Below are 12,111 nucleotides of genomic sequence, written 5' to 3'. Positions count from 1 at the left end.
AGATCTTGTTTCAACTCCCATAGGCTTCATCTGTATAGTATGGATGTAAGGTGATGGGACATGGTTTCTATTTGCATACTAAAATCCTACACATCAAGTGAATGCCTGATTTAGTTGGATTTTTATTGCTGTATTTCCATCTTTGTTTGTGTGTGTAGTTGAGTTAAACTAGGAGTCTTATTCTAAAATTAGAAGTTCTAGGAGTTCTATTCTTAAATTATTTATGCTGTAAATTCCAGCCACTTGGACTATCCTAATTTTTTAAAGTTAACTATTTATATGTTCAGAGATGAAGCATTTGGTGACTTGTGTTGATTTGGTACAGGAGAAGGATTATGCATTATTGACTAAATCCAAATTTGGTTGCATATTTGGTTATAGTTTCCCATTGAAAGTAAAACGTGGAGATGGTGGCAATGATGAAGGCCAAGCTGTTGAAATTACCGTTTATGATTATTTTTCTCAACACTGTAAGATAGAATTGACAACTTCTGCATGCATGCCATGTCTTGATGTTGGGAAACCAAAGAGACCCAATTATCTTCCATTGGAGGTCAGTAAAATGCTTGAGCTTTGTGTCCATGACATATCTTTGACTCTTTTTTTTTTAATAATCCCTATTCTTTCTATTTTTTGTGTTACAGTTCTGTTTGTTGGTTTCTCTGCAACGCTATACAAAGGCGTTATCCTCTATGCAGAGATCTTCCTCAGTGGAAAAGTCGAGGCAAAAGCCTCAAGAGCGTATACGGACCATGACAGATGTGGGTGTCTTTGTGCTTACTTTGATTTATTTTCCGTTTTACTTTGAAGCCTTTATTATGTACTTGCTCAAATTTGCAGGCTATGAGGAACTACTGTTATGATGAAGACCCAATCCTTTCTTCTTGCAATATTTCCACTGACAAACAACTGACTCAAGTTGATGGACGAGTTCTGAATGCTCCAACGGTGAATTTATGTTTTCTTTCTCATGACTCCTCCCCTTCATTTATGGTGATTTGGTGTTTTCTTTCACTTTTTTAAGTGACATCCAATGCCCTCATTTTTGAGTTTTGCCTCCTTAATTGTAGTTGAAAGTGGGCAATAGTGAAGATTGCATCCCTCGCAATGGGCGATGGAACTTCAATAACAAGGCAATTCATTTTTTTCTCCTCAAGTGTGTTGTGTTCTTTGATTATATGATTGAACTCAAGTTTTTTCTCTCTTGCAGAAACTACTGACACCAATTGAAATCAAACGGTGGGCAATTGTCAACTTCTCTACGCGTTGTGAGACCAGTCATCTTTCTCGGGAGCTAATTAACTGTGGAAGAAATAAAGGAATTGTGGGTTAAATCATTTTTATGTTGTGTATGTTGCGTTGCATTCTTAGTTTCATCGACTTATATATTATGTATGCATCATTTCTCTGCAGCATATTAACCGTCCAGATTCATTGATTGAGGAAGTTCCCCAGTAGAGGAGATCCAGTGCAGTTGTAAGAGTTGAAAAGATGTTCGAACAGATCCAAATAAAGCTCCCTAGTCCTCATGAATTTCTACTTTGTGTTTTGCCGGAGCAGAAAAATTGTGATATATACAGTAGAATTTTAACTTATTTTCCAAGATTTGTTTCTTTTCTTTTCAGTCCATTTGTAAAAAAAAATTGTATTTTCCCACTATCTAGGACCTTGGAAGAAGAAGAAACTTCATGAAATGGGAATCTTCACACAGTGCATCTCCCCTACGAAAATTAATGATCAGGTTAGTATAGTTCAATTTCTACATTTTGATGATTCTCACACTCCCAATATAGATCCATTGTAGCACTTTAGGCCACTCCCAACATAGAACCATGTTCTAGTAATTTTGGTAGCATATTTCTTATTTTTTAACATTTGTGAATAAAATCTAGCTATGTTCTTCTATTACATTGGGTTGATATCTTGATATACCAAACCTTTTCCGTGTAGGTACGAGAGCACTATTAGGATTTCTTTCAGAACAGTAACAATGTGGGGAAAATCCAAATCTTGAGAAAAATGAGAGGCGGAGAGAGCCAGAAGAGATCATGGGCATCAAGACCATTTGCTTTTAATCGTGTTTTATTTCTAAATAATTATATGACGTAATTTCATTTGTAACTGCTCAATTGCTTCAATTAGAGCTTGTTTAGTAATGAAATTTCAATATATAATATGAATTTTGAGTTATTTAGTTTAATTTAGAGTTTGTTTTATGATATTTGTTTTGTTTGTTATTATTATTATTATTTTATTTATTATTATTTTATTTATTGTGATTGGTGAATTAGAGGACCGTCTTATTGTTTGTTAAACCTCCAATTCGACGGTCATATTCTATAGATTAATTTTTTTTTTGAAGCCCATTCTTCAAGAGAATATTTGATAGACTAGGGCCGTCAAAAAAAAAAAAATTCTACAAGAGAATATTTGACGGGAGGGTCCGTCAAATTTCTCAAAATTTGACGGGCTAAGACCGTCAAATATAAGTTTTTTTCACATAGTGTAGGACTCTTCTAGGAGTTAGAGTCCTTATTGTATTAGGCGATTGCAATTTCTTTACCTATTTATCCCTATAAATAAATAATGATAAGTACATGAAATACAACAATAACAACAGAAAAAATCAGATATTCTTTATAATTCCTCTCCTCTTTAAGTTCGGCAGTTGTCTAGGTTTCTATCGAAAACCTTAGGGTTTAAAGCATGGAAAGAACCGTGACAGCTCTAATAGCGTCGACGCAGCACATGTTTGGACTTGTCGATACCCGATGATCCATCTAAGTTTGGATCTCCATTGTATTTAATAGGTAGACTCCCTAAAATCCTAACAACACTTCATATAAACAGGGTCATCTTTACAATTATAATGAGAGTAGGTGGAGTAGAAGTGATTCATGCCTAATTTAGATTCCCACAAATGCCCCCACATTTATATTTAAATTGAATATAATTAGAGTCGTTTTGGTCAAAGTCTGAATGTCTCATTAGAAAATTAAAAAAACAAAAAAACAAAAAAATCGATGGAAATTCTGGTGATTGAATGGAGAGACGATCCGTAGAGAAACACATCAAAACGATTTAGTCAAAGTCAATGTATGAATTTCTTTGACAGAACAAACTTAGCTGTTGCTTTCTTGTAACATGCAAAAACAAGGAGAAAAGCACAAACAGACGAGAGCAAAGTTGGATGAGAAGAAAGTAGGGATTCTCATATCTTTGAAATTGCCCTTTTTGTCATCCTAATTTTTTATTCCTGCCTATTAGACTTAAACAATTAAAAAATAAAAAAAATCACAAATAAATATTCATTCTTTCAAGTTTTAATTTGTTAAGGTTTAACATCTCTATCTCCAGAGAAATGCCTTAATCTAGAGGAAAATTGAGAACGTCATGACCTAAATATTTTGAGATATTTGAAGGTGGATATATTTTTTTGTTCCAATAAATTGGTACAGAACTTTAAATCCTGCACATCTTGTTGAATCAACTTAAAGACTCACAAATTGACATGGCCGAGTCAATGAAATATATATTTAAAATTATATGATTTTTTATTTAAAAATAAAATATACAGATTTCATTCATGACTTTGACCGATTTTCTAGTGAGACTCGGTGAGTTTCTTAGTCGACTTGATGAATCAACCTTTTTAGTGTTTTTATAGCAAGTCACCTCAAAATTCCATCAAAACGAGTCGAGTCAGTCAAGTTTCAAGTTGACTCAACACGTGCTACATCTACAATCATAAATAAATTATATAATATGATAAAAAGGTATATCTGCCAATCAAATCATAACTGTATCAATTGAATGAATTCAATCATTCCATCATTAGTGTTTCTTCTTTAGGCTCTAGCTCTAATAATCAATCAAAATGGCCTCGGCAAAGTACAACAAAGACCTACTGCTGATGGGTTTGATCGGATTCACTACAGTAAAATAAGGCTATAGCGACGGCCGTGACCGTCGGTATAGAGACATTTACCGTCGCAAAAGGCATCTAGAAGGCCGTCGGTAGTCGTCGCTAATAGTGCCATCGCTGTATCTTATACCGACGGTTTTGCACTAAAACGACGTTAGGTGCATGACTTATAGCGACAGCCGATATTGGCCGTCGCTATAGGGATTTAAAAAAAAAAATGATCTATAGCTACGGTTTTGGCCGTCGCTGTAAAGGCTTTTGAAAACAAAAAATTTAATTTTACACCAGTCCCCCTCATGTATTGCTGAATATTGGAGATACCCGTATGTTTCGAAATTGATGACCTTGACCCCAGACATCAACATTGCTGAATATATTTTGAAATTGTTACCTATTACTGAACTGTGATACAATTCTCACCAGACATGCTTGACGAGCTACTGATTTTACTTTTAAGTTACAAAAATTAATGGACATTGAGTAATTAAAACAAAATATCTTACAAATACTGAAGTGTGATGTAATGCAAATACGTAAGGAACAAACCCAACTCTCCATCGCCATTATTTTCTAGCAAACTTTGCATTGAACTGTGCTAGATCACCATATCTTCATCTAACGTCGGCCTCCTACACAATGGACACGTGGCACAATCATACTGTGGCCACCTGTCAATGCAGTCTTTGTGAAACAAGTGACTGCATTTCGACTCCCTGATCTCTTCTCCTTCCTCAATTTTCAATAAACATATGGCGCATTCTCTTAATTCCAGCCTTGATGATCCCATACTATAAATTTTTGCTTGGTGCTTTTCTTCAACCAAGTCTAGATATCTAGCTATCTCGATCAGATGCTTTCGAGCCATCCACGTAGTTAACGTCATGAATCGGATTAAGATGATTGTGTCAACAAGTAATAGAAAGAAACCTATAAAGAAAAGAAGAAGTAATAGAGAGAAAGATAATGGTGAATGTGTGGATCAGTAAAAATGGTCTGATATAGTATTAAGAATTGAATAACAACTTGACAGTTCACTATAAACTTGTAAAAGAACGAAGAAAAAGACAGTTTGGTATGGGAACCATTATAGGGGTTGTAACACCTGCACCTGCAAACACACAAAAATGCCTATTTACCAGTTTTCTTTCTTCTTAGAATAATAGAAATGCACTTAAGTATGCCTATTTACCGGTTTTCTTTCTTCCATTTCTGGTTCTGCTGCCCATGACAAAAATGTCACGACATCTTTCCCCATCTGCACCAAAATTACTAAAAGAAATGAGCTTTCAGGCTTTGATAAATGAAATTTTCATGCAGGCATGGATCAATAAGATACCACTAGATCTATCAAGTCCCCAGCCAAGTGGTCAACATGCTGCATTACTAGATTCAGACATATAGCAGCACCCATAAAAAGAAATAATAAGCACAATTCACCATCATGTATGCATGCAAGATAAACAAATGTAATTAACAAGCACCACACCTGAAGACGAGGTAACTTTAAAACTGCTTTAGTAATAATAAGAATATGGAACAGAACACCACAATAGCAAGCCCCATTTAGTGCAGTCTCACCCATTTGGGATCCAACATTGTTACAATTAATCAATTTTACTGATATAATATGGCTGGGTACCTGAATTCGAAGATAGTTCTTCTTGGATTGATTGGCTTGGAACAGAACAGAAGCATGCCCCACTTAGCGGCCTTAGCTGCACTGTATCTCTCCTCACGCTTAGCTGTCCCGGTCCCAATGGAAAGTATTAGGAAACTAGTGCAATCCATTGGCTTGAAAATTGAGAAATTTGGGTTCAGTTTCAAGATTTCTTTGGCAATGTGATTCATTGCAAGTAGTGTCTGCAGAGTCAGTTACATTACATAAGCTCACTTCAGATATTGAAATCAACCATTTAATGTACCAAGAAGTACAACATTTTATGTCGAAAATCTATGGAATTTGTTTTACCTTTTAGAAAATCCAAATCAATGGAAGTTCAACATGGAAGTTTCATTACAACATTCCCTTATAAATTTCTAACGCTCGCATTGTGTACTAGTGTACACTGTCATTGTGACACTAAAAATGCTACTATGGTTTTTTTTTTTTTGTGCGTATGTGGTTGTGGGGGGTTCAAATTATGTGAAACATACCGGATTATTTGCGGCAACACCACCATCAATGAGATCGAAAGCTCAAGTTTTTCCAGTGGAGTCTTTGGTTTCGAAATAATGTGCAGGGAGAAATGTAGGAGCTGCTGAAGTGCTGAGGCAGATGTCCGATAGTTGGACTGGAAATTGAAATTGATAGAGAAATTAATTATTACCTCTATGGTTGTAAAGATGGTGGGCTGAAGGAGCTTGATGTCAAAAGCTGGGATGAGAACATTTGTGAGTGTTTGGCTGATGGTTTTGTCACCTAGCAGATCTTTAGTCAAGGTTCGCTAGTACTTCCCATCATATTTGGGCCCTGTGGCCACATTGAACAAACCCTTTGCCCAATTAAACAAACCACCTCTGTTTCAAGGAAACAGCCAATCAAATCAATCATCAATCACAAAATGTTAATTAAATTAATTTCATTTGATCAATAGAATGGATGGTTTGGATAATCCCTCGTGTATTATATGTGCCATAATTTAGATACATTCCTAACACAACTAGTTCCCGTGATCATGTCAAAGTAGCCTGCAATCCTCACTTCTGGTCCATCGATTTCCTATAACCCAAAAAATCATGCTAGCCTTATCAATCACTACATCACTTAAATGTATGAAAAATTTAAATTTCAGGTGAGGAGATTAATTAACAAGTTTTTGTGTACCTGAAGTTTGTATTCGAGGGAGGCAAGGATGGTTCCTGGAATTATCCCTTTTATGCCGCCTCCATCGATGCTCAAAACTGAAATAATCCTACCAGCAGCTGCAGATGGAGCAGAAGTTGCCATTGATGCTAAGGGGATTCTCTTATTTTATTAATTTGTTGACTTTGACTTGCCTGTAGTCTGATATGATTGGCTTTGAGGGAATACTTTTTAACGCGTAGAAGAAGCCCATGTGGTTATAATTAATTTGGTTGGATCCCAACAAACAAAGTAAACTAACCACCAAGAAAATTATATCAACATGCCTAAGTTAACATAAGCCTTTGATAGAACTTACTTATGGAGAAGGAGAAAACCTCCACACAAGATAAATGTGCCCGTAACAAGAATCCACCCAATGACCACCAAGCTGCAGCCATTCAACATATAAACACTTGATGAGGGGGTAAAAAACATAGTGAAAAGAAATAGGTTTATTAATGTCATGTGACTCACATGTATACAAGAAATTGCATTCCGAGAACAGAAAACATTGCAGAAAATAAACACCATAACAATCATAAAATTTGAGCAAATCATCAATAGATGAAGTGACCCAAAACTTCAAGAAAGTAATATTGAGGATTAATTTGCTTACAAAATCCAAGAAATGCCAAGAGGAGCATTATAGCAGCAATTATGATTAGACTGTCTCCTACATAAACAGAAACAGATGAAATGGATTTAGTTGCAATTAATCTCAAAAGCAACAACCTTTTGATCTATATATTATCTTGTAAGCCATTTGCGAAATTCTTTTCTACATGTCTAAAATAGAACAATAGATTGGACTGTTCAAATCAGATCTTCAGCCAGGAGCTTTTAGTGTAAGCCACCATTTTGGGGGGATTTAAGCCCACCAGACATGTGCAATGTGTACAACAGTGAGCATTTTTTTTTTCCTGTTATGTGTGTATGTGAGTATTCCCCATGCACTTTATATGTACCGGGAACATGATCTTGTGAACTTGGAAGTATATAACTTTTGAATAGAAATGGGATGTAATGAATTAAATTAAAAATGTGAAAACATACCCTAGAAGGGTTAGTGGTAGAAACCGATCTAACATGGGAATTGCTTCTTGGAGCAGATACAGTTGGCTGTGACTCACTTGCATCCAGTGAAGAAAAAAGAGGAGTTCCAGGAGGTGTGAGAAGCCTTCTCACATAGGAAAGAAAAACACACATTTAGCTGCAACTAGAGCAACCACTGCAGTGTAATAAATTGACAAAAAATTTCCATCCCATACTTGTAAACAAAAAGAAATGCTACATTTTAATTACATAAGGATGAGATACTTGCATCCGTCACAGTTCACTAAGGACTAGATAAGCTTGTACCTTCTATTATTGTTAAGGAGAGAGCCACCTGGGAATAGTTTCTTCATGAATCATCACTTGGAAACTAGTTGAATACTCAAAGCCCTTATCAAGTCCACTCAAGTTTGTCAAATCTCAAGTCAATCATACAAAGGTAAGCTGGCCTAAATTTTATTGAGAACCATAAACTTGATTAAAATAAAGAATTTCATACTAAAAAAATTGATAGTTACTTGACTAAGTTCAAGTGAACGTATATCCGCTTAGAACCCCTATCAAGTCAGTTTTGAGCCTTAAAACCTTGGGTGGTATGATATTTTGTTTATGCCGTGAATTTTTGGGTGGTAAGAAACACATACACATGATGGATCCAACAAGTAAGAGTTGGATCAGACACTATGTAATTTACCATAATAATAATTAGACATAAGCCTACATGTAGAACTTCTATACATCTATGCATACAACAAACACATTTACCTTCACAAATGTTGGTTCAATTCCTTTCAATTTCTTCTTCAAGTATAAGACTTTCAGCTTTTGCTCAATAAGTGGAGACTTGGTAACTTCATGCTTCTCAAATAGACTCTCTAAAGCCTCTACCCGACGAACTTTATTTTTGTAATCATTGTTTTGGACCTGCAGATCATAAATGGAGTGGTGACAGTCAAAAACAATAATAATAATTGGAGGTGTGGCTGATGAAGAGTTCATCAGCCAAATCAATCGAGCTTTCTTCTTCTCTGTCTCTCTTTCTTACTCTTTACCTATAAACCCACAAAAGCAAACTACATCTTATAGATATTCAGACTCATCTAAATTCACATTTTTACTCACAAATTGCAAAATAGATGCATTGCATATCTAACCAAACAATTAAATTCTATCAAACATTATGAAAAAGTGAACGACACACACTCGAAAATCTTCCCGAGTTGAAACAAACACATAATATAATTCAACAAATTGTTGCATTTCAGCTCTAAAACCATCAAAAAGTCAGAATGTCATTCAAAAGTACCCAAATTGCATAATTCAATAAGATCATGATTAGCTCACTATCAAAAGAACAACAAAGTGAGAAACCAAAAGAGATCGAAAATGCATTCATTTCTCAATATCATCATTCTACTATGCTCAATTTATTACATAATGCTTCTTGACCACCCAAATAGCACAATGGTGAAGAACATATAAAAAGATAAAAGGTAAATAAGAGACAAGGTGCACTAAAACAGATACAAAAGATATCACAAGATTATGTCACAGTTAGACACTTTTTTTTTCCTGATTAGCACAGTAAGACACTCTGATATTTCTCACAAACATGTTAGCAAAATGAACATCACACTTAAAAGAGGTTCAACATGACATGACATCTAAATAACATATCAGTAGTTTATTCACATTCCAAATATTAACAGAGGTAGTATTTAAAGATGGTTCATAAAACTTCTCAGCAAACATTGGTATTAGATCCACTGCAGACTCTAAAAAATCGTGTGGGGACGTCAGATTACTATGGAAAACAAATAATTGATTTTCAGTTCCGAACTTTATTTTCAACCATGATGTCAAACTTATAAAATCTGTTAAACGTAGACATGGGAAGAAAAAAACCGATTACAGAAGGGTGCCTGAAAATCTGGTGTCAAGTGCCACTAATGAATAAGTTGATTGGGAATGTTCAATAATGGGATGGGATGCTACAGCGTCTTCTTCTCCGCGAGTGGGACTGGGGACAGTGAGGACTGCAAAATGGATTGTGAAACGCTAATTTTACATTCATAAATTATCCAGCATCTTCTTAGGAGACCTTTCCCTCTCTATAGGGACTTGACCTTCACAACTTGCCCTTTTGATACTAATGCCGTTTTATGGATAGAACATTTGGCTGAAGTAACTTAGCTAGATAAATAACTGGACTCAATATCTTAATTGGTAAAATATATGTGTGATGATATTATAGATTTGGGTTCAATTCTCATTTAAACCTAATCCTTAAATAAAACATATAATATAATTTGCATAATTTCTCACATTTTATTGGATTGACATCCAATGTAGCAGAACATGACTAATCAGACAAATTATCAAATCAAATCACTAATAGACTCAAATTCTCGATCCATAACACAATTATCAAATTTGAATAGATATCAGGTCTGAACTGATCCATTGACATTCATAAATGATTGATTAAATCATCTATTAGAAATACCCAACCCCAAACATATTGTTGAGAGAAGTACGATCGATGAATGATAACTAGAAGCTTTATTATTGCTGATGAAGAAGGTAAAGATCTTCAATAGTTCTGAATGTTTTTTAATCTATTTTCATGAAATTGGTGTAAGAATTCAAAAATAAAATTAAGAAATCCTGAGTAATTGACTCTTACGAATAGAAATCTTTTCAAATCCAACATATTATTCCAAATGTAGAATATGTATAACAGAGTAATTACAAATCGAATCAAAATTTCTGAATTTGAGTCAAACCAAAATTTCGAAATTGGGATTTTGGATTGAAATCGAACCAAAATTTGAATCAACGCTGTACAAATTAGGATTGTACAACAAAATCAACAAAATATCAAAAAAATATGAAGAAAAATCCAGGGTTTAGGGATCGATTGGACAGAAAAATTAACAAAATATGTAGGAAAACATACCTTAATTTTTGGGAGGCCGAGATCAGATCGGATCTCGCGTTTGAGAGATCGACAGTGAGGCAGAGAGGCTCTATGCCGAATAAATCCCTAATTTGAAGATCAATTTCAAACAAGATCTTCGAATATGAGATGAAAGGCAGAGAAATCACTGAGATCAATGGAAAAAGAGTGTTCGAGTTTCAGCGGCTTGAGATCTTCGAGCTTGTGATCTGTTTCAAACGAGATCTTCAAGTACGAGGCATAGGCTTCGAGTTTCAGCGGAGATGAGAGAGAGACTTCGAGTTTCAGACGAGATGAAAGAGGCGGAGATGAAAGAGAAACTTCGAGTTTCAGACGAGATGAAAGAGGCGGAGATGAAAGAGGCAGAAATGAGAGAGAGACTTCGAGTTTCAAACGAGATAAAAGAGGGGGAGATGAGACAGAGACTTCGATTTTGTAAAATAAACAGTTCGATAGCGACGACCAAATTTTGGCCGTCTCTAAAAATAGTCGCTGTAGCCTAGTTTTCCTGTAGTGATTTTATAATAAACTCGGCTCTTTCTCTTACGATCAATCAAATTGGCCAGGTTTTATTGTAGGGATAACTATTATCATGATATTTTGATGGTTTGAATCATTTACTCTTTCAAGAGTCCTTTATAATTGATCCGGTCAAGCCCCTACAACTTTATTTTCTTTTCTCTTTTACCTCCTCAACCCCAAAGAGGATGACTGTGCCGGTATATAAATATACTAGAGTTTTCCAATGCTTACTGGGATGGACATCCTTTCTAAGGTTAAAAGGGGTATAGAGGACATGCAATAAAATTGGAGGTGTATTTTTGAAAAAAGAGGTAGAAGAGGAAAGAGAATAAAGTTGGAAGAGCGTTCTTGAAAAAAAAATGAAAATGAAAAATAATAAAGTTAAATGTGATCCTTAAGATTTGTAGTAAAATTAAATCTCAACCCCTTTTTATATACAAGATAAAGAGAGTTGGGTTCACTATTGTGTTATATACTTTTATTATAATCACAAGCATTCTCTCCAGGATTAAGAGGGTCTAAAAGGAAAGACAATAAAGTTGAAGGAGTATGATTAGAAAATGGTAGTAAAAGAAAGATAATAACGTTGGAGGAAAATTCTTGAAAAGGGAGGTAGAAGAGGAAGAGAATAAAGTTGGAAAGGTATTCTTGAAAAGGAAGGGAACGATAAATAATGTGTTAAAAGTTGTCCTTGAAATTTTTAGGAATATTAAATCTCAACCCCTCGTTATTTAGGGATAAAGAGAGTGGACAGTAGAGTCCAACGTCGTGTTTTATTATTATTATTATGGGGTTTTATAGATTGAA

At 34.9% G+C, this 12,111-nt stretch overlaps 2 protein-coding genes across 36 annotated transcripts; one reads left to right on the top strand and one right to left on the bottom strand.

Annotated features, from left to right (window-relative positions):
- The first annotated feature begins 289 nt into the window (after positions 1–289).
- Positions 290–1,938, top strand: LOC147400254 (protein argonaute 16-like). Its single transcript, XM_086444546.1, has 4 exons — positions 290–553; positions 645–761; positions 841–948; positions 1,071–1,938. Exons 1-4 carry the CDS (start codon positions 290–292, stop codon positions 1,218–1,220), a joined length of 639 nt encoding a protein of 212 aa, XP_086300672.1. The 3' UTR covers positions 1,221–1,938.
- A 2,735-nt stretch (positions 1,939–4,673) lies between these two features.
- Positions 4,674–11,303, bottom strand: LOC147400253 (patatin-like protein 1). 35 transcript variants are annotated; one of them, XR_015179254.1, is made up of 10 exons: positions 8,130–8,582; positions 7,824–7,947; positions 7,245–7,281; positions 7,087–7,158; positions 6,923–6,955; positions 6,750–6,847; positions 6,080–6,644; positions 5,565–5,785; positions 5,115–5,308; positions 4,897–5,033 (listed from the first exon to the last, which is right to left on the bottom strand). XR_015179254.1 is itself a non-coding variant. In XM_086445869.1 (9 exons), exons 1-8 carry the CDS (start codon positions 8,174–8,176, stop codon positions 5,010–5,012), a joined length of 501 nt encoding a protein of 166 aa, XP_086301995.1. In that variant the 5' UTR covers positions 8,177–8,582; the 3' UTR covers positions 4,714–4,852; positions 5,008–5,009. The 35 variants fall into 35 exon arrangements, 10 of the variants coding, with proteins under 10 accessions (XP_086301991.1, XP_086301996.1, XP_086301995.1 ...); XR_015179255.1 differs by having other exon boundaries at positions 5,115–5,180; XR_015179257.1 differs by having other exon boundaries at positions 5,565–5,667.
- Positions 11,304–12,111: the final 808 nt, after the last annotated feature.

Source organism: Akebia trifoliata, chromosome 6 (assembly GCF_017979445.1).
Source record: "Akebia trifoliata isolate Shusen 1 chromosome 6, ASM1797944v1, whole genome shotgun sequence".
NCBI classification, from domain to species: Eukaryota; Viridiplantae; Streptophyta; class Magnoliopsida; order Ranunculales; family Lardizabalaceae; genus Akebia; species Akebia trifoliata.
The sequence above is the reverse complement of the archived record's forward strand: the minus strand, read 5'-3'. Positions and strand labels throughout refer to the sequence as shown.

Bases quoted from the DNA above. Each gene is read 5' to 3' on its own strand.
- LOC147400253 (XM_086445865.1), bottom strand. From the start codon at position 8,176: ATGAAGAAACTATTCCCAGGTGGCTCTCTCCTTAACAATAATAGAAG. The intron at 7,948-8,129 runs GTACAAGCTTAT...CTATGTGAGAAG, and splicing joins CTCCTTAACAATAATAGAAG to GCTTCTCACACCTCCTGGAA. The intron at 5,181-6,749 runs GTACACAAAAAC...ATTTTGGTGCAG, and splicing joins CCCTCGAATACAAACTTCAG to ATGGGGAAAGATGTCGTGAC.
- LOC147400254 (XM_086444546.1), top strand. From the start codon at position 290: ATGAAGCATTTGGTGACTTGTGTTGATTTGGTACAGGAGAAGGATTAT. The intron at 554-644 runs GTCAGTAAAATG...TTTGTGTTACAG, and splicing joins CCAATTATCTTCCATTGGAG to TTCTGTTTGTTGGTTTCTCT. The intron at 762-840 runs GTGGGTGTCTTT...TCAAATTTGCAG, and splicing joins GTATACGGACCATGACAGAT to GCTATGAGGAACTACTGTTA.